We start from the raw sequence: 17,971 nt of genomic DNA, 5'->3' as shown, positions 1-17,971 counted from the left end.
ATCAGAAATTGTCATCTGGAACTGATTTGTCAGAGTCATTAAAAACATTGCTATTGCAGGAATGTGTATGTCCTGCATGTACAGAGGTGACTATTCCCTGTTTGCTGTTTTCTTGATTATGCAAAAAAAATATATAATTTTTAAACATTTCCTCTTTACACTTTAAAACGTCTCTCTCTAATAAAAGAGAGTGTATCATAGCTTGACTGAAGTACACAGACAGGAATGTGCTTTGCAAAAACGTCACTCAGTGGAAGCTGAAATAAAAATGGCCTTTGTTTTCTTACTTGTTCATCTCACAGAACACTCCCCTAGTGTTCCCAGGGGCATTTTTCCTTGAGATTTTCAAATGTTTCATAATAACACTGTTAATAGTTATTTGAGTCTGATGGACTGCTTTATGCCTTCCAAGGGCAAAACAAGCCACTGAAGTGTTTGGCATAAGGTAGTAAGACAAATATTTTTAAAATGTTAAAGGAAAAAACATTTGAGAGTCTGTTTTGTGAGCTATGCTGGCTTTTTGTTACAGCATTACTAAACAAAACTTTTCTTCTGGTTTGCCCAAATCTCTTGTAACCAAAATCCCATTTGAAAGTTCAGTGTTCTAATTACATCATAGCTATTTCTATATTAATCACTCCTGAGGGAAAGACAGGCTGTAATGAGCTTTCACTTTCAAACTTCCATTCCACAGAGCAATGCTATGCTGTCCCTATGTACAGCAGTTACATAGTAAGGGGGACCCTCAGAGTTTGCTCCGCCTGAGGAATTTCTAAACCTCATATTCCTTATTCACAGAAGTTGTCAGCTGATCTCTTTGGCCTCTGTTGGAAGTTCTGAGAAACCCTGGATAAGATGCTTGTATATCAAAAACTACCCACAAGATGTACAGAAGATTGTTCACCTTCCAAAACACACACATGCGCACACATACATACTTATTTCGTTCTCTCAGAGTTTCTTCTTCACCACTATTCTTCATGATTTGTTTAGTCAACTGATAGGTTATGCTAATTTCAGTGGAAAACATGTTAGGAGATTTTTATTTCTGTATCTTCTTGTAGGCAGATCATCCCTATAAGTCTCCACAAATGTCAATGGAAAACAAAGCCGTTGTACATTAATGATTTATTATTTGGTATTTAGAATCAAAATAAAGGGAGTAAGGGCCATGAAAAAATATTCACAGAATTGATATTATTATTATTATTATTATTTTTTAATGCATGAATTGTTGTCACTACAATTAGAAGATCATCAAAGCTTCATTTTGCTCATCAGTCTGCATGGCAGTTGTTTCACACCCATGCATGATCTCTTCTAATTCAGCTGAGGAGTTAATGAATAACTCCCCCTTACAAAGGGGCCATTCATCCCCTGCTTACAGAATTATTAGAGGACAGTTGCGCAAATGTCACTGAAGACTAGTGTTTGCAGGCCTGTCTCTAAATTTGGTTATTCACAACCTTTCCAGCTCAATATTATTGCTGAACCATGATCGTTTTCTAATTACCTTAATAATACCTATTAAACCACTTGAATTACATAAGCACAGACCTACTTAAATACAACTTAACCTAATAAACACTGGTCATTCATTAAACAGTAATGCCCATTATTTTTAAGAAGGTTGAATGGAACATTATACTCACTGATTCTTGCATCATTACATGTGTGTTGTTACAAGCAACAAAGCACTCATGTTTTGTCTGGGAATCATATGGCTTCATGCTTTTGCACCAGAAGAGTTATTGAGACACAGTAACATCCTACATTTCAGTATCTGCCCTATTTGTAACTGGCTGCCTACATGCAAACAATCAACAGGGAGAAAAAATAGTACTTTCACCTTAATGAGGGAAATCCAATTACTAAGGATGGGAGGAGAATGAGAAGCATCAATCTCTTGGCAGACAGCCTTCTTTAGGAAATGCGATTGTCAAAACAGCAAAAACAAGAAGTAGCTCTAGACCATTTATCCTGGTATTCTGCATCCATCCCATGAGCTAGAAATCTCTTGCCCCCCATATTTTTGATGTCTCCATAAACCAGCCACCTGTAAAGAAGCTAGAACACCAGATCCTCAGTCTCTTTAGGACACTTTCTCATAAGTGGTAAAGTGGGTGTTATTTGATAAACTGTATTTTCATTTAAGGGAAAAAAAAAAAAAAAAGGATGCTAGCCTTTTAAATAACATTTGAAATACATTACTACTATTAGTTATAGGAAATCTGTTAATAAATGTAGAAGGTTGGACAAACACTCTGTTGTTAAACAGGTTGGTTTGGTGTTAGAATAAGAGTGATAACTGTTAAGAAATATGGCATTAAAACAGCGAGCATATAGAGATTTTGCTGTGTTGCCTAGCTAAGATGACAAGATCAGGTGCCAAAACATACCTATGTTTGCAGTGTTGTGCAACTGCCTGTCTCAGAAGCACGAGGTTCAGCTTTCTAAAGCACAGGTAAATAAAGAGACATTTGCAATAGGTCTGTTGGTTCCCCAGAACCCTTTTGGCATGGAAACATATGCTCCTCTGAAGTCCCTCACACACACAGGCCTTTCCCTCACCCCCTTTGTCCTGTTCCATCCTGCTGCAGGAGGTCTCCCCAGCTTCACCCCACCAGCACTGGGAGGATGCTGTGGACCAGGGCGTTGGCACAGTTGGTTCAGGTGAGTGAAAGCTTTGTCCCAATCTGCAGCCAGGACGACATCCCTGCTCCATTCCACCCATCCAGGCAGTGGGACTGCAGGCTGCTGTTGCTATTTCATGGCCATCACCCTAATCAGATTAATGGCATTTCACACACGGGGAAAAGTCATTAAGGACTCTGTTACTAGGCATGGTAACTGAAACACAGCTCCTGAGGACCGTATTGGTTCCTTCCCAAAGATGAAATTAAGCTCAATTTTAAAAAAAATGGGGCAGGGGAGAGAAATGCAGATTCAATAGTATGGCAACTACTTTCAAATCTGTGACAATCAACAGAATTTTATAATGTTCAGCCTAAGGGTTCTTGAACTAAGAGTTTGAGGAAAAGGGTAAACAAGGATTTTTGTCATTCCAATCACTGTTTCATTTCAAATTTTGCACTGAACTCTTTCTATGACAATGATAAAACTCCTCTTATTAAAAGACAAAAACCACCACCAACAAGCACTGTGTCATTTACCTGATTCTCCTCTGAGTTCTCTCTCCAGTTTAACACCAAAAATCTCCAGTGCTCTCTGTCTTTCCTCCAGTTCTTCTAGTTGCCTCTGGACTGCCTGGAAAGTTAAGGTTATAAAAGCTGCAGACATAACTTAAAAATTCAGAGACAAAAGATGGCCCCAGTAGTTAGAGAAAGAGCTTGAAAAGGTCTCTGAGGAGTCAAGAGATCTGCAAACTCATTGAGTGTATTAGGCATATAAGCAGTTTAGTAATTCTACTAGGTATCTATCCACATTGTTGTGTGGATAAGATCTCACATACTAAAATAATGTCAGTTCTTCTGAACTCTAGTTTTCCTACTATTGAATGGGAGATAATACCATTTCTGTGTCTTGTAAGGTGTGAAAACTGAACACCTTACACATCCAGAGGTGCATATTCTAACATGCTACAAGAATAAACCTCACATATTCAAGGCTTACAGATAGAAATCTTTGCTACCTATTTTTTTGCCCATGGGTTTTTGCTGTTTGTTTTGCTCTTATATTTCACAAGCTTTTGACACAGGCAGGAAGGGTCCAACAACTAAGAAGTGATAATCCAGTGGCACAGAAACGACATCTAGATTCAGTGATCCATTCCATTTGGCATAAGATTTTTAGTGCCTTATGGATAATGGACATGAAATGCCTTTAGAAGATTGAATCATCAAATGTGGATGCTCAACAGTTTCCATTTCAGGCTGTGGTAGGGTATTCTAAACCATATCTTCAGAACAGCCTAACAGACAAGGAAGATTGTTCAAAAAAAATGGATTTGATTGTTTCCACAAAGCAGTAAGAGAAGATAATTTTACATCATTTACATTGCTCAGAATAAAAACAAAAATGTTAAGTCTTTTTTTTCTTTGGATTAGGTATATATATGTATATATATATATATGTATATGTATATATATATATTTTTTTTTCCTGTCACTGATTTTATAGAAATTGCTAGATATTAGCATTTCTACTGTCTGGTTCAAACAAAAAAGTTCTGTCCTTTTCAGTAATACATTTTGCCAAAGGAGTGATGTCTACATAAACAGATATTTCAATTTCATATCTAAAACACAACTCAATAGCTTTCTTTTTTAAATTTAGTATTAGTACAGAAATAGCAAGTAGAAGCTCCATCCAAAACTATCCACCTGCCATAGTAATACAACAAAGGATGATCACAGAATCATAGAATCACAGAAAATCCCGGGTTGGAAGGGACCCACAAGGATCATCGAGTCCAACTCCTGCAACCACAGGGTTTCCCCTAAATGCTCAGCCCCAAAGGCAGGAGAATGCCCTCTGCGCCTCCCCACAGCAGACGGACGTCCTGCGCCTGCAGCATCTCTGACCTGCCCACAGCTCCTCTCCCTGCTTGTTTCCCTCACCGTAAATCGGGCAGGAGAGCACTGGGGAGCCCTGTCACTCCAGCGTGCTCCAAACACGGCTACTCGTGCGTCACCAGCCCTGTGCATCGCTGCCGTGCATCCCTACCTCGTGCTTCTGCTCCCTTCCAGCTCCTCGCGACGGGCTCACGAGAAGGCTTGCGGGCAGAACACCGGGCTGCGTGTGAGCTGTTTAATCACCCAGGGGTGATTTTAAGACGGCCAGCAAAGACTGCCCGCTGATCTTTAATCTCCTCTCGTGGCTTCTGCTCCGCTCCCTGCTCCGGCAGCTGGCCAAAAGCAGGTCTGGAGGGGGCAGAGCAGCGAGCCTCAAGTCCTCTGGGAACGCCAAACCTGGCTAACCACGACCCGCCGCTCCTGCCTTTCTGTTTCTAGGAGCCTCCTTTAAATCCTGAGGCTCCCCAAATCCTCAGTGGATGGGAGCCGACTGCCCCAAGGTCTCGTTTCAGAGGGTCCGGACTTCGCTGCACCCCTTTCCATCACAAACACTCCGTGGGTGGCAGGCAGCAAACGCCCAGCTGCCAAGCTGGGAACCTGGGCCAGCAGGCAGCAAAAATAGCTCCTGGGGCCGGCCTGGCACAGCCAAGCCCCCTGCGTGTCACGTTTTCAAGCCGTGTTTGTAGCTGTAAGAATTACAGCGACGTTCTGAGCAGATGTTTAATTACTCCCCCCCCCCCCCTCCGCTCAGATTTTGATGTTTTCAGACCCCGAGGAGCTGCGAGGAGTTGAGGGGGACAAGCGGGCAGGGAGCTGCCACCAGGGCGAGGAGCATCTCCCAGGCCAGCCCGGCCTCCTAAAGCCACCCTGAATTTCAGCCGGCAGGCGGCACAGAGCCAGCAAGGCACAGGACAGACATCCCAAGAGTTAAAGGAAATTAATGCCGATTAGCTGACAGCCCAGAAGGAGGAGGCAAAGCCCCCTGACCGAGTCGAAAAGCAGTTTACAGGACAGGAGCCCCCGGAAAGGCCTCCTGGATTAGGAATATAAACCCACTCCGTATTTTTAGCAGGTTCTTCAGAGGTGCAACTCGGACTTTGTCAGCGCTGGGACTCTTCCTGAGCAGGCAGCGACAGCTGAAGCATGGCTGCATCGAGCCAGGGAGCCCCAGGGGCTTTGCACACCCGGCTGTGGCTCCGTGCGGGTATTTCTTTCTCCCTCAACTTTGCCTTCAAAAAACACTTATTATCCAAAAATACCCTTGCTATTTATTTTATTGCACATGAAAACACACACACACACAAAAAAAGGTTAAACATCACATTGGTAACAGTGCAGACAGCCCAAAATCATCAGTTGATTTATCTGGAAAGACAAAACTCTACTCTGCAGTCCCTATGGCATCCATGCTGCAATGCAGAGACTAAACTAGTACTTATCACATTAGCTCAGGTATCAGCAGCTGAGAAGGAACAAGACAGAAATCAGTGTGGGGTAATTTTTTAGTTGGGTTCAGATCAAGATGCTTTTTCAGGATTTTTCAAGGATCAGGGCCCTATATAAAGTGACTTTGCAACACTGAAAAATAAAATGGTTCACTTTCACTTTTATGGCAGAGAGGACAAAAGCCATCATTCTATTTTGCCAGTGTCCTGTAGTACACTGGGGTGATAGCACAGCTTCTTGCATTCTCAGGGGATGATATTTCCCCTTTCTCTCTCTTTCCCTAATGATCAATGTGTTCTACTAGTCACTACTTCTCTTGGTCTTGCGTTTATGCATAATTACAAAATTGTCACTATCTACTGGGGCACACCGAGATTTGTCACACACAGAGATGCAAGGCCCTGCCACAAGCATCTTACTGCACCTGACATTTTGGGTGGATTTTAATGAAGAATTCAGTGAGTCCCAGTGAGAAATGAGGGTGCAGGGGCCACATGCATTACCCCTCTCCACACCAGGCACTCCTGAGAGACAAATGGGACATTTGCAAGCTACATTGTCACCTGTGCTTTGTGAAGCCTCTTCAGCTCCTCTTGTTTAATCAATTGCTTTGTCTCCTTCTCCAGCTTCCTTCTCCTTCTAAGAGACATTTTTGCCTACCAAAAAAAGAAAAAAAGGAAAAAAAAAACAGCAATCAATGTACACATATGATATTTAATGTTTCCACAAGTCTTCCCCAGAATCATTCAGGTTGGGACAGATCTACATAGACTGTTTAATCCAACTCCACTGCACAAAGCAAGGTAAGATGCTGCATGCCTCTTTGGGCAACCTCACTGAAATGAAAATATTTATGTAGGAATGTTTTCACACATTAACCTGTGTTGACTTTGAATCATTACAAGGTCCACTGAAATACTAGGTAAATGTGAACCGTCTCTATCAATAAAAAGGTCACCAAACCAGTTTAGGAAAACTTAACTCATTACTATTGCTGTAGCTGGTGGAGTAAAATAAAACTGCTTGAATCATGAATTATTTCTTTGATGTTTAAAATGGGTATTATCCATAGAAATTGGTCTTCCAAAAACTAGTTGGTATGATCATAATGCACACCCGCGCAGTCTAGCTGAGGGTGGGATGGAAGAGCAGCTGGCATCAGCTATAGTTCCAGCTCAGCACTGCCTGGTCTGGCTTCCGGAGAACCCTTCTTCCCTCTTGCCTGCTCCAGCTGAGGTCCACCCCCACTGCCAGCAGCAGCTCATCTGTGCTGCTTGTATCATGGGAAAAGGGATGTATCAGAAAGAAATGGCCACCAACCACCACTGCCAGGAACAGCGAGGAGCATGTGCTGCGGGGCTGAATGGGGAATCTTTTAATCTAGCTCTTGACCTAAACTCTCTGGAAGTGTTGGAAGGCTGTGGTTTTCCCACTAATAAAGAGACAGATTATATGAGTACAGTAGACAAGATGATTGAAAGCCAACAAGCCAGGAAGCCACTAGATTTTTTCCCACCCAGTTTTGCCAGTGAAAAACAGTCATAATGGCAAAAAAAGAGGTACTCAGAGATAGCCGAGAGAGACAAGGGGGAAGAATGCATCAAAAAATGAGCCACTGTAGACACCATGTTTGTCAGCCATTTGCCCACCCTTTTTCTCACCCCTGTCCCAGCAGCACTGCCTGTATCTGCAGCTGGGCTGCACAGTGGGCAATTGCTCCTCTTCAGCTTTCTCCTGTCTCTCATCTCTCCTTTTTCTCCACCTTTTTTTTTTTTTTTTTTTAAATTAATTCACTGTAATATTAACTTATTATAGACCACCTTTCCTGTAACGCTTTCCCAGTTAACAAAAAGTCTTTTTTTTTTTTCTTTTTTTTTTTTTTTTAAATCTTTTGAGCTTGAAAGGACCTAAATATTGATTACTTTATTTTCTCCCACAATTTTAAGCAATTGTATTTCAAACAATACATTTTTTTAAAGCATATTATTTGTAGGGTATTGTCTAAAATGGCTAAGCAGATGAAAGACTTACATTTGGCTACGTGGTGGATAGAAGAGAACTGGAAATGCCAATGTGTGACAAAAGCTTTCTTCTCTGGAGCCCTTTTCTTAAAAATAAACTAAAAATGCTTCATGGTAATGAAAAGATTAAATGATGGTTGCTTCCACACTTGTTGATAACTTTTGCAAAAGTACTGCAACTGCTGTGCTCCAGAAGGCTTCTGCAACTTCAGCACGTCCTTACCCAGCAGGACATGCAGCCACATGTTGCTGCACTTCCCCTCTTGGTGCTTCACTTGGTCTGGAGCTTCACAACTGCACTACCATTCAAAGCCCCACTTAGCTCTCAGCTTGGATTTTTATAGTGTACTGGGCAACCTCTTGCCTCCACCCACCCGGCCTCCCAAAGCAACAAATCAAAAGGCCACCTTGTACTATTAATTCCACTTACTAATACTCCCTATGGGAAAAAGGTAAACATATTTCTGATGAGCTATTCAGGCAATAAAATCTTTTCAATTCTCTTCAGATCAGATGGGTATCAAGAGTTCACAAGAGCTGAATTAGGGCTTGGAGGTGTCGGCGTGCAGCAGGCCCTTCCAATGCATGTGATCTGGGTGCGACTTCATAGCTCACGCAGCTATGCTGATTAGGGTAAACACAGCGTTTTCCATGCAATCTGCTTGTAGCACCTCCCAAATGAAGTTGTATTTCCCCATGGGAAATCTGCATCTGTTTGGTTTAATTTTTTCAATGGTTTGCTTGTTGGGTTACATATTAAATCCACTTATGAATGCTGCTTCAAAGTGGTTTCTGTAAAACATGTCTATTTGTCCAATTAAGACCTCCTCTGTCAACACTGGTGCAACCAGGGGGAATTACAGATCCAAAGAGGAAAAAGAAATTTTGATGATCATCTGTCATAGTTTTAATCTATTTTTCTGTCCAAGACACTTAACCTCTGCTGAAAAAAATGTTCCAGTCCCCACTTTGAGAAATCATGGTGTGTTTTAGATCAAAGTTTATGATGAATCTTAAATATAGTCCAACTGTGAAAATGTATTTTTGGTTCAGACTAAAGGTTACCTTATGTGTTAACGAAGGCTTCGATTCAAATTCATCATCAGAGGAAGAAGTAGAATACTTGGCAGCCTCTTTTCTGACAGTTGGATGTTCACATTCTAAAATGAAGGAACAAAACTATCAGAGGAAACAAACAAACAAACAAAACAACAACAAGAACAACAAAAACCTGTTCTTTAACATATACAGACTCTTTGCACCTGCTCTGAGTTCCACTTTGCAGCACCCAGAGCAATTTGGAAATTTGGTCAACTGTGTTAATTAAATTTTGGTCACTGTCAAAAACTCTGCCTGTATACAATTGATTTTTTTTTCACGTATTATGGACAAATAAATTAATTCCCTCTTCATGTAGCATGGTGTTCTGAATGCATTCAACATTCATTAAAATGTATATCTGAAGTTAGCCATATTACCCAAATGACTGTATAAGTTTCACTATACAGCGTAATTGAATGCAAAAAGTCTGAGCCAGCTCTTAAACAAATTACCCTTATGTGGCTTGTAGCATCTGGCACTCATTTTTACTACATGACATCTGCTCAGTGTAAAATAGTTGGCGTCAGAATGTCTGGTCATATAAAAAAATCACAAATGTAATCAGAAGCAAATGGACTAAAAGAACAAGGCTTTATCACACAGCTTCATGCAACATAAATATTTCATTAATTATGTCTAAACAAACGTCACTTATTTTTCTGCTTTAGGAATATTATCACATCATTGAACTGTTGATTAAAACGCCATAATAAGTCAGGAAAATCCATATATCACAACGATGCACTCCATAAGGAAAACTCAAAGGCTGCCTTTGGAAGAAGCATGTTTTCAGAATTATAAATTAAATTATGTTTAATTGCAGCAATTTCATCATGCCTGTATTCCCAGCATCTTGTTTCAACTGTGTGTAAATATTTGAATTTCTTCTTAATTTGTCTAATTCATAGATTCATTCTCTTTATTTAAGAAAATAAAACTGCCTATGGCACATCTGTCTCTATACTTCAACCTGCTACAGGGTTAATGATTAACAGCTGGGCAATATATTGGAATTGTACATTATTTAAAGCTAACAATGCCATTTTTCTTTGTAACTGCTAGGTAATGTTTGGCTTTCTATGTGCAAGCTGTATTCAGATTAAAATCAGTTCCCATTCTTTCAGTGTAAATGTTTCTTCATTTCCTTGTACTGGATTGCAGCCCTGAAATAGGGTTTCTGTCTTAAATTCTAATTTAAAACCTGGATCCAGGAAACACGTTTATTCCAGGGGGTAAAGCAATGAAAGCAAAATGAAAGTAATTTGAGGCAAAAAATAATAATAATAATAAAAATCTGGTTTTAGAAGCACCCAGCCCTCATGCTCAGTGAAGCTGCAAGCTCAAAGGGTCTTTTTGCGGGATAAGTAGGGACAGCCAGACTCAAAGCCTTTGCCAGTGCACAAGATGGAGGAAGACATGGGGGGGTATCACAGTCACTATTTCTTTTGAGGAGTAAACTTACCTGCCTTGTTTCTCCCCACACAACTAAACATTTGCAGTAAGTACCCTGTGGTCACACCACCAATGAAATCAAATTCCATAATACGCAATCTGCAAACCTTCCAGGGAGCCCCAGCAGGGCTGGCCACACAAGCAATTACACGCTCCCATTCTTCTCTCAGCTCTGGGAATAAGTGATTGCTTCCCTGTGTCCTCCTCTTTGAGAAATATCAATAATTTAAACAGCATTACAAGGTGTAGAGGAAAAGCAGCCTGCTGTAACACGACGGCACCTGCCTCCTTAGGACTACAACTCAGGAGTTGTGTTCCTTTCTGGAACCGAGAGAGGGCCACTGACTTCTCCAAGGACTTCCAACAAGACCCATCTCACGAGCATGAGGAAGCCAATGTGAGGGCATGGAACTGAGTTATGTCCACAGACCTGCCAGTGCCTGTTGGCTATGGAGAACTAAGCGTTAGCACCTTGCTCTGCAGAGAAAAGCCATTTAAATTGTTCCAAAACAGCTCAAGAGCCTGTTAAGGGATGCTGCACACACATTTCCAGCATACCTGACTTGCAGCTGTCAAATCACAGGGAACTAAGCATTGGTATTGAATCTGACAGCATCACAGAATACAAAGAAGTGTAGAATCACTTTCTACGAAGTAGAAAATTGGAAGAAACCTCCAATTCTTGATATTGGGGCTTGGTATCTTCATATACATATGTCATATAAGATAAATTGCATCTGTAAACTACAGTTCCTCACACCTTGGTAATCTAAGGGTGGGTCTCAAAGACACTGTGCCTTGGCCTAATAGCCCTGGCACTAAATGCCATCAGCAGTAAAATCCTCACTGCATTCTGTAGGAACAACTGGACCAAAGTCCAGTGCTTTTGCAAATCCTTTTCAACATATAAATCCAGGCTATTGGTTTTCCTAGAAAATTTGAGATCCTCTGAACAGAGAGGGAGGTGTTGTAAGTAGAGGTTTAAAAGGTTACAGTTTCTGTTGGAGGGAAAAGCACTCCTGATTGTCCTGGAGATTTATAGGAAAAAACACCACTGGTGAAACTCCGTACATCACAGCTCACCTCTGCTTCCTGGAGAGGTTTTGTGTGACAGTAATGAATGCAGTCTAAATACAAATAAATTCTTGGAACAGAAACTATTTTTATAACAGCATTTTTTTAACATGATGTTACATTAATCCGTTGGCTTCCTCTGTAAGTGTCCAGGATTGCATATTTTTATAAGGTTGTTGGAGTTCATTATTGCCTCTCTGAGTACTTAATTGTTTTACAGAAAAGAAAGGCAAAAGGACACATCTTTTAGGGCACTGGTGCCCCAAAACAGACGGGAATTTGCAAGAAGTAGGAGATGAAAAGAAAGGCCTGTAGAAATCAGTTGGCTATTTGGTTCCACATCTCTGCTTTTCCACGGATTTTTCATGTGGTCTTAAGCATGCAATTTAATCATGTAGTGTTTCAGATCCCTAAAATATAAAATCACTGAACTAAGAGTGTCCTAGATGACATGAATACTGCAGTCACAAAGACTTTCAATGGTACAAAGATACAGTAATGGGAACCATGTACAAATCTAGAATATTTGCAAGTAATTCCTTGCACAGAAATAGCAAAGCGAGATCATAGAACATCTGATTTTCTTATCATCTAAACTGGTAATTCTGCTTAATAAAATGAGCCATGTAAACAACCGCAGTCATAAATCATCATAACAACCCTCATCTACTCTAAGGGACAACTCTAAAAACGTATTCAGGTGACTTCTGCTCAGTTACAAAAAAAGATTCCCTCTGTTTCTTCATGACTGTCAAAAAGCAAACCCTGAGTCACAAACAGCTACCATAAACCACCATCTTTGTGAAACCACCACCTTCAGAAGGTCTGTCTGTGAGTCAAAGATAACCTAAACCCTGGATCTACTACTGCATCTCGTTGCAGATGTACCTTACAGCTGGCTACCACATACACACAAGACTAAGAGAAGGCAGACACTAAGCTGACTGCAACTCTCTCATGCAACCTGGTTTAGTTCTCTTTAAACTGTTTTTTTTTTTTATTATTTTCCTGTGGTATTAAAGATTTTTAGTACTTGTAAGTAAGACAGCTCTGGCATTTTTATTTATTTAATTTCAGAAGGGCAAGATGGCTTAAGTGAGATCAGTTAGTCATCCAATTGATAAATTTTATTGATTTTTTTGATATTTTTTTTAACTGCAGATTGGAACCCAAAGGTGGAATTAAACAACAACAACAACAAAGCCTCAATGATATTTCTGGAGCAAATCAAAAATCCAGTATTGCACCTACAAACCTCTGTATGGCTGTTTGGGGACACCTGTGTATTCTGCAGGCAAACTTACACAAGATTTTTTTTCAAATCAATCTCTCACTGAAATCAGTGCACGAACGCCCACTGCTTCGTTAAGAATTGTCCTAGGTCCTGCACAGGCAGTTTGTACAGGCAGATCTCTGCATAGCCCCAGATTTCTAAGCAGCGATGAGCAAAAGCCAAGCATTGGCAAACAGCTAGATCAAAGCTGTATTTTTTAATTTTGCACAGACTTTGCAATGCCCATATTCAATAACTATAGTAACTTAATTCCTCTTTTGGCTTGCACAGCAGAGGAATGTAGCACATTATTAAATCATCCTTTGTTCAAAATTTTTAAAATCTAAATAAAGTATAGTATTATTCAAACCTAAGAACATTTTCAATTTTAGTAGGAACAAAACATATCAGTTATTGTAATACATTTACTTAAGAGCAAGTCAACTTGGCTTAGTCTACGGGTGATGACTTTTATAGACTCAGAAAAAGCCTTTTGTTTGAGACCATAGTGCGAAAAGTGTGAACACTAGCAATTCTCTGTGGCTTCAGAGCAGTCCTTCGCATCCTCTGGCTCAACAAGAAAGCCTGGTTTTGCAAGTTGTTAGATAAAAGAGGCTCCAAGAACCTTATCTGAAAGTTCAGGAATGAGAGTGAGAGTTATTCTATTTATTTCAATGAGCTTCACATCAAGTTCTGAAGCAGAAAGGATTTGGCAGCTCAATGAGAGCATTTCAGTGACTTTGTTACACTCCATTCCTTGTACATGCATTATTTTACACACAAATTTTTATTTATGCTGAGTTTGGGTCATAATTTAATAAAGTAAGGCACAAATGTGTATGGCAATAAAATTCAATAGGTTATTGAGTTAAAAAACTGTGACTTTCTGGAGTGGACTTTTAGAAAGATGGATTATAGAGAAAGACAGGTGGGTGTCTCTCTCATACCTCATATTTTATACCTTAAACTGTACTGCCTACGCTCAGATTAATTTGGTTGCTCTTTGTATGACATCAATATTTCTTAGACTCATCTGCATATATTTTTACATATATTTGCTTGCTCTTGCAAGCAAACATGAAAATCAATATCTTTTAATCACTGCCCAAACAGACTCTCAAATTGGTTAGAGCAGGTCGATAAGGTGCTAATTCCTCACAAACAAAAGAACAAGAGGATATCAGTGACGCCACATAGCTCCCAAAAGCATGCCTGTAGTTCGGTCACTACGGCAGCAGGCAGAACTGAAGAGACACCTGCTGAGAAAGCAGATACACATAGCAAAGCTTCTTCCTACCGCACCTTTATTGCTACAATATCTGAACTCGTCATGGAGAGGATAGCAAACATACTCCACATGGCACTGAAGGTTTCAGTGCTCATCCTTCCACTTGCCTGCTTCCCCTCCCCCCCCCTCCCCTCCCTTTTCACAATGCACTCAGAGTCACAGAAGCAACTGCTCTGCATCCCTTTCTGCCCAATTGCTTCTGCTACCTCAGCAAGTACGTTTTCCTGTCCCGAACACATTTGAACATTAGTGAACAGCAGACCAAACTTGGGTCCAACATGCTGACTGTGCTCTGCTCTGACAACATTTTAAACTCCTAATCCTTAACCAAAGATATATTTATTAAATCTTCATATGTAGACAGTAACTCTAAGTTAAACATAAAATAAAACAGAAATGGGGTTGAATGATAGCACATCAATCTTTTAAATGTTAAATGCTTGCAATAAATAATTCCATTCAGGTGCTCACCTGTAGAAGGAAAATGTAGCCTGTCTTCTGCAGAACGGTCCCTCATGAAAGGCAGAGATGACACAAAGGAATTCCTTTCTCTTTCATGAACCTTACTTCTCAGTCTATCAAAAAGTGACCCAAGACTACTCTTCTGTGTGGAATCATCCAGATTGTCCCTGGGAGTGTTCTTGGGTTCCTGAGATGAAGCAAGGAGGTACTTCGCGTTACAGGTAAATACAACATCTCTGGGAGCCACTGGAGGAATCTCTCTAAAGGTAAACTTTTCTAGGAGTCCTGGGACATCCTCCATCCTAGTGCAAGGTGATTTCTGAGGTATACCAGTGGTCTTGGAAGGCCTGCTGTGTGGACTGTAGACTGGGAAGAATAGGTCCTTGGTGCATTCACTTGGAGATATCTCTTCAGAGCTGACAGAAAAATTAGATGGAGTTGAGAGAGAATTGCAAGTAATTCCTAAATATTCTCCAGCCTGCTTCCCAATTTTAAGCTCCTGTGGCTGACTGTTATTTGCTCTGTTGTTATTACTGTTCCTTTGGCTTAGGGCATAGCCAGGAGTACTGGGGAAGCTGAAGTAAGCTTGTTCTGAAGAGGCTTTAGATTTGCTGTCTGAGTCCTGTTTTAGTCCTTCTGTAGATGATGTTAGAGGCTCCAAAATGGACCTCTTGATTGCATTGGCAATGAGCCTCAGTGGTGATTTTGGCTGGCCAGCTGTAGGCTCCTTAGCAGCTGTGTCTGGATTCTTCAGAGCACCTTTTATGTCAACTGGCAAAGCCAGTGGTACATCATCTGCAAATTGTTTGAACACACCTTTTCTCCAGTCAGTATCCTCCTCTGAAATCCCTAGCACTCCTTTGTTTTGATACTGAAGCCTGGTTCCACCTAAGTCTACCCCATCTGAATCATACATGGGTTGCTGTTCTGTGCAAAGCACCAGCCTCTTTTTTGCCTCCTTTAATTCTTGCTCAAACTTTTCTTCTGGGTGCCTTGTATTTTTCTCATCTTTTTCTTTCAAATGCAGAGATGGCAGCACTTTGGCATTCTTGTTAAAACCTTGTGATTCAGAAGTGTAATTCTGTTTGTTTTCATTCCAGCTCTGGCCTGTACATGTCCCAGTGTCACAATCTATATCTTCAAGCTCCAAAAAATCATCAGCCAGCGTCCCATTCCCACAAGTGATCCGTGGAGAACCTCTGGCCCTGCTCTGAAATGGACAATGAGGCACGTAGAGATGGACATCTTCATGCATCTCTCTGACTTTTTCTTTTCTTTGAGATACTGGGCTGTAGGGTTGGACATGTCCTCTTGTAACTTCTCGTGGTTTCTTGTATGAAGTCAACTGTCAAGTGTAAGAAAAAAAGATAATTGTGGTGTTAGAAAAATATAGTTTACTGTATCTTTTATTTTATATAATATTTTAATCAATTTCAATCTTAACATGATACTAATCATAATTTTTTATATATAGATACACACACATACATAGATAGATGACAATACAATAAGAAAAAAAAAAAAAAGAAAGATTTTCTCCCTAAAGGGATAATATTTACCTAGCAAAGGAGATCTAATATTCTACGGGAAGCTTTAATAGTCTGCAAATAATGTAATTCATACTAAGAATCTGTCATATCTTTATGAAACACCTTTAATGTTTTCCTTGGAAAGAAAGAGTCCTATCTACAGGAAAATACACAGAAGTCGATCTGCTCTTTTCTCTTGTGTACATTTCAGTTGCATTATGTTACAGTTTACAGCAAGCACAAGAGGCCATAATCCATCCTCTCCAACCATTTTTATAATATTGTATGCTCACATGGTGCAGGTACAAATGAATGAAGTGACCCAGAAATAATTGTAAAATGCAAGATGGTAGTTTAAACAATTCAATTAGTTCTCTTTTATGATTATTTTTCCTTTGGTGAAGATTTAAACTAATTACTCCAACCACTGAAACATTTTGCTGTAGACAGTAACAAGTATAAGTGCCCACATTACCTAGCCAACAGACCAAAACTACAGGTTTTTTCCTTCTTAAAAGGGGGCAATTTATCCTCAATGCTATGAGATAACGGATGGTTAGAAGATTTAATTCCTGTTTCCACTTTTATACCAGGTTCCCAAATTGACATGGGTAAAGCCATTAATCTGACTTCTCATTTCCTAGAATCATAGGAAGTTGCGTAGGAAGTAAGGTAATAATGATTACTCTCTGCTTCGTAGTTGTATTTGATGACTGAAATTAACACTGGACAGGATCTCAGATAAAAACATGAGAAACACCAATAAACGAATAAACACCCACTTAATGTCTCTTTAGAGTAAGAGAAAGGCTGCCAAGTGATGTGTTTTGAGTGGAAATCGCAGCATGGCTTCATCTCTCCTTGTGTACAGCACAGCCAGGCAGCACTGTGCTGCTCTGCTCTCCTGGGACGCTCCCTTCCTGGCCCTATTGCCCTGGACCGGATTTCAGCTAGCACCATGACTGTTGAAGACTTGATTTTTTTGGAACGCAGACCCTGATGTCAAGCAATTTTAATCACTTTGACCCAAGGGTGAGGACAACAGGCTAGGACACAGAGGACCTAGCCTGGCTCCGAGTCAGGGGGACGGACTGTGCTCTGCTCAGGACTGTTGGTCATGACTTCTGCTACAATGTCATGCTTGCAACAGGCCCACCCTTCCTCATCCTTAAAAAGCAGGAACTACAAAAGGAAGCCTAGAACTTGTAGGAACCTGAAAAGATGCTCCTGAGCTGTGGGAGGTGTAGAGTCAAGAGTTTGCTGTGAATTAGGAATCTGCCCATTGTATGCTAGTGGTAAACATCAGACATGGGCACATGTACATCTAGGGCACTAGCAGCCTAAAATCTCCTTGTCTCCTTTGCTAGGTTTCCTTTGGCCAGTGCTATGCAACTGCTTACTTGACACCTCACCTCAGCTCTCAGATCTGCTCTCCAAGACCAGAGCTGGCACTTGCCTCTCATCCCACAGCAAAGCACAGCAACGGAGGGAGTATTTAACCCATCTGGATGTGATATCCTCTTACTGCCCCCGTGCTGACATGTGTCCTTGCCCAACACACACCACCTGAAGACCCACCTCCCATCCAGTCCTATAAGCCTGTGGCTAGACCAACAGCCAGCTCGGGAGCACCAAGAGCCAGAGATGGGGGTTTGCTCTCCTTTGAGAAAAAAACTGTGGCCCAAAGCAAATGCCAGTGGCAACTAAGCCCCATGCTGTGAAGGAAGCCTACATATTGGCTGACACAAGAGGTTAGCATCCAAATCTCAGCATGATCAGAGTCTTGGTCC

The 17,971-nt window shown here is 40.8% G+C and overlaps 1 protein-coding gene across 4 annotated transcripts in view; it reads right to left on the bottom strand.

Annotated features, from left to right (window-relative positions):
- MICAL2 (microtubule associated monooxygenase, calponin and LIM domain containing 2) overlaps positions 1–17,971 on the bottom strand; it is a 125,828-nt gene that overhangs the window by 7,019 nt on the left and 100,838 nt on the right. For all 4 annotated transcript variants that reach the window (XM_035327476.1, XM_035327477.1, XM_035327478.1 and 1 more), the window contains 4 exons: positions 14,662–15,997; positions 9,068–9,162; positions 6,545–6,637; positions 3,174–3,267 (listed from right to left, as the gene is read on the bottom strand). In XM_035327476.1, coding sequence (XP_035183367.1) covers positions 3,174–3,267; positions 6,545–6,637; positions 9,068–9,162; positions 14,662–15,997 — 1,618 coding nt within the window. The remainder of the gene's footprint in view (positions 1–3,173; positions 3,268–6,544; positions 6,638–9,067; positions 9,163–14,661; positions 15,998–17,971) is intronic.

The sequence above is a fragment of the Oxyura jamaicensis genome, chromosome 5 (assembly GCF_011077185.1).
Source record: "Oxyura jamaicensis isolate SHBP4307 breed ruddy duck chromosome 5, BPBGC_Ojam_1.0, whole genome shotgun sequence".
Classification (NCBI taxonomy): Eukaryota; Metazoa; Chordata; class Aves; order Anseriformes; family Anatidae; genus Oxyura; species Oxyura jamaicensis.
Note: the sequence above shows the minus strand (reverse complement) of the source record. Positions and strands in the feature narration are given on the sequence as shown.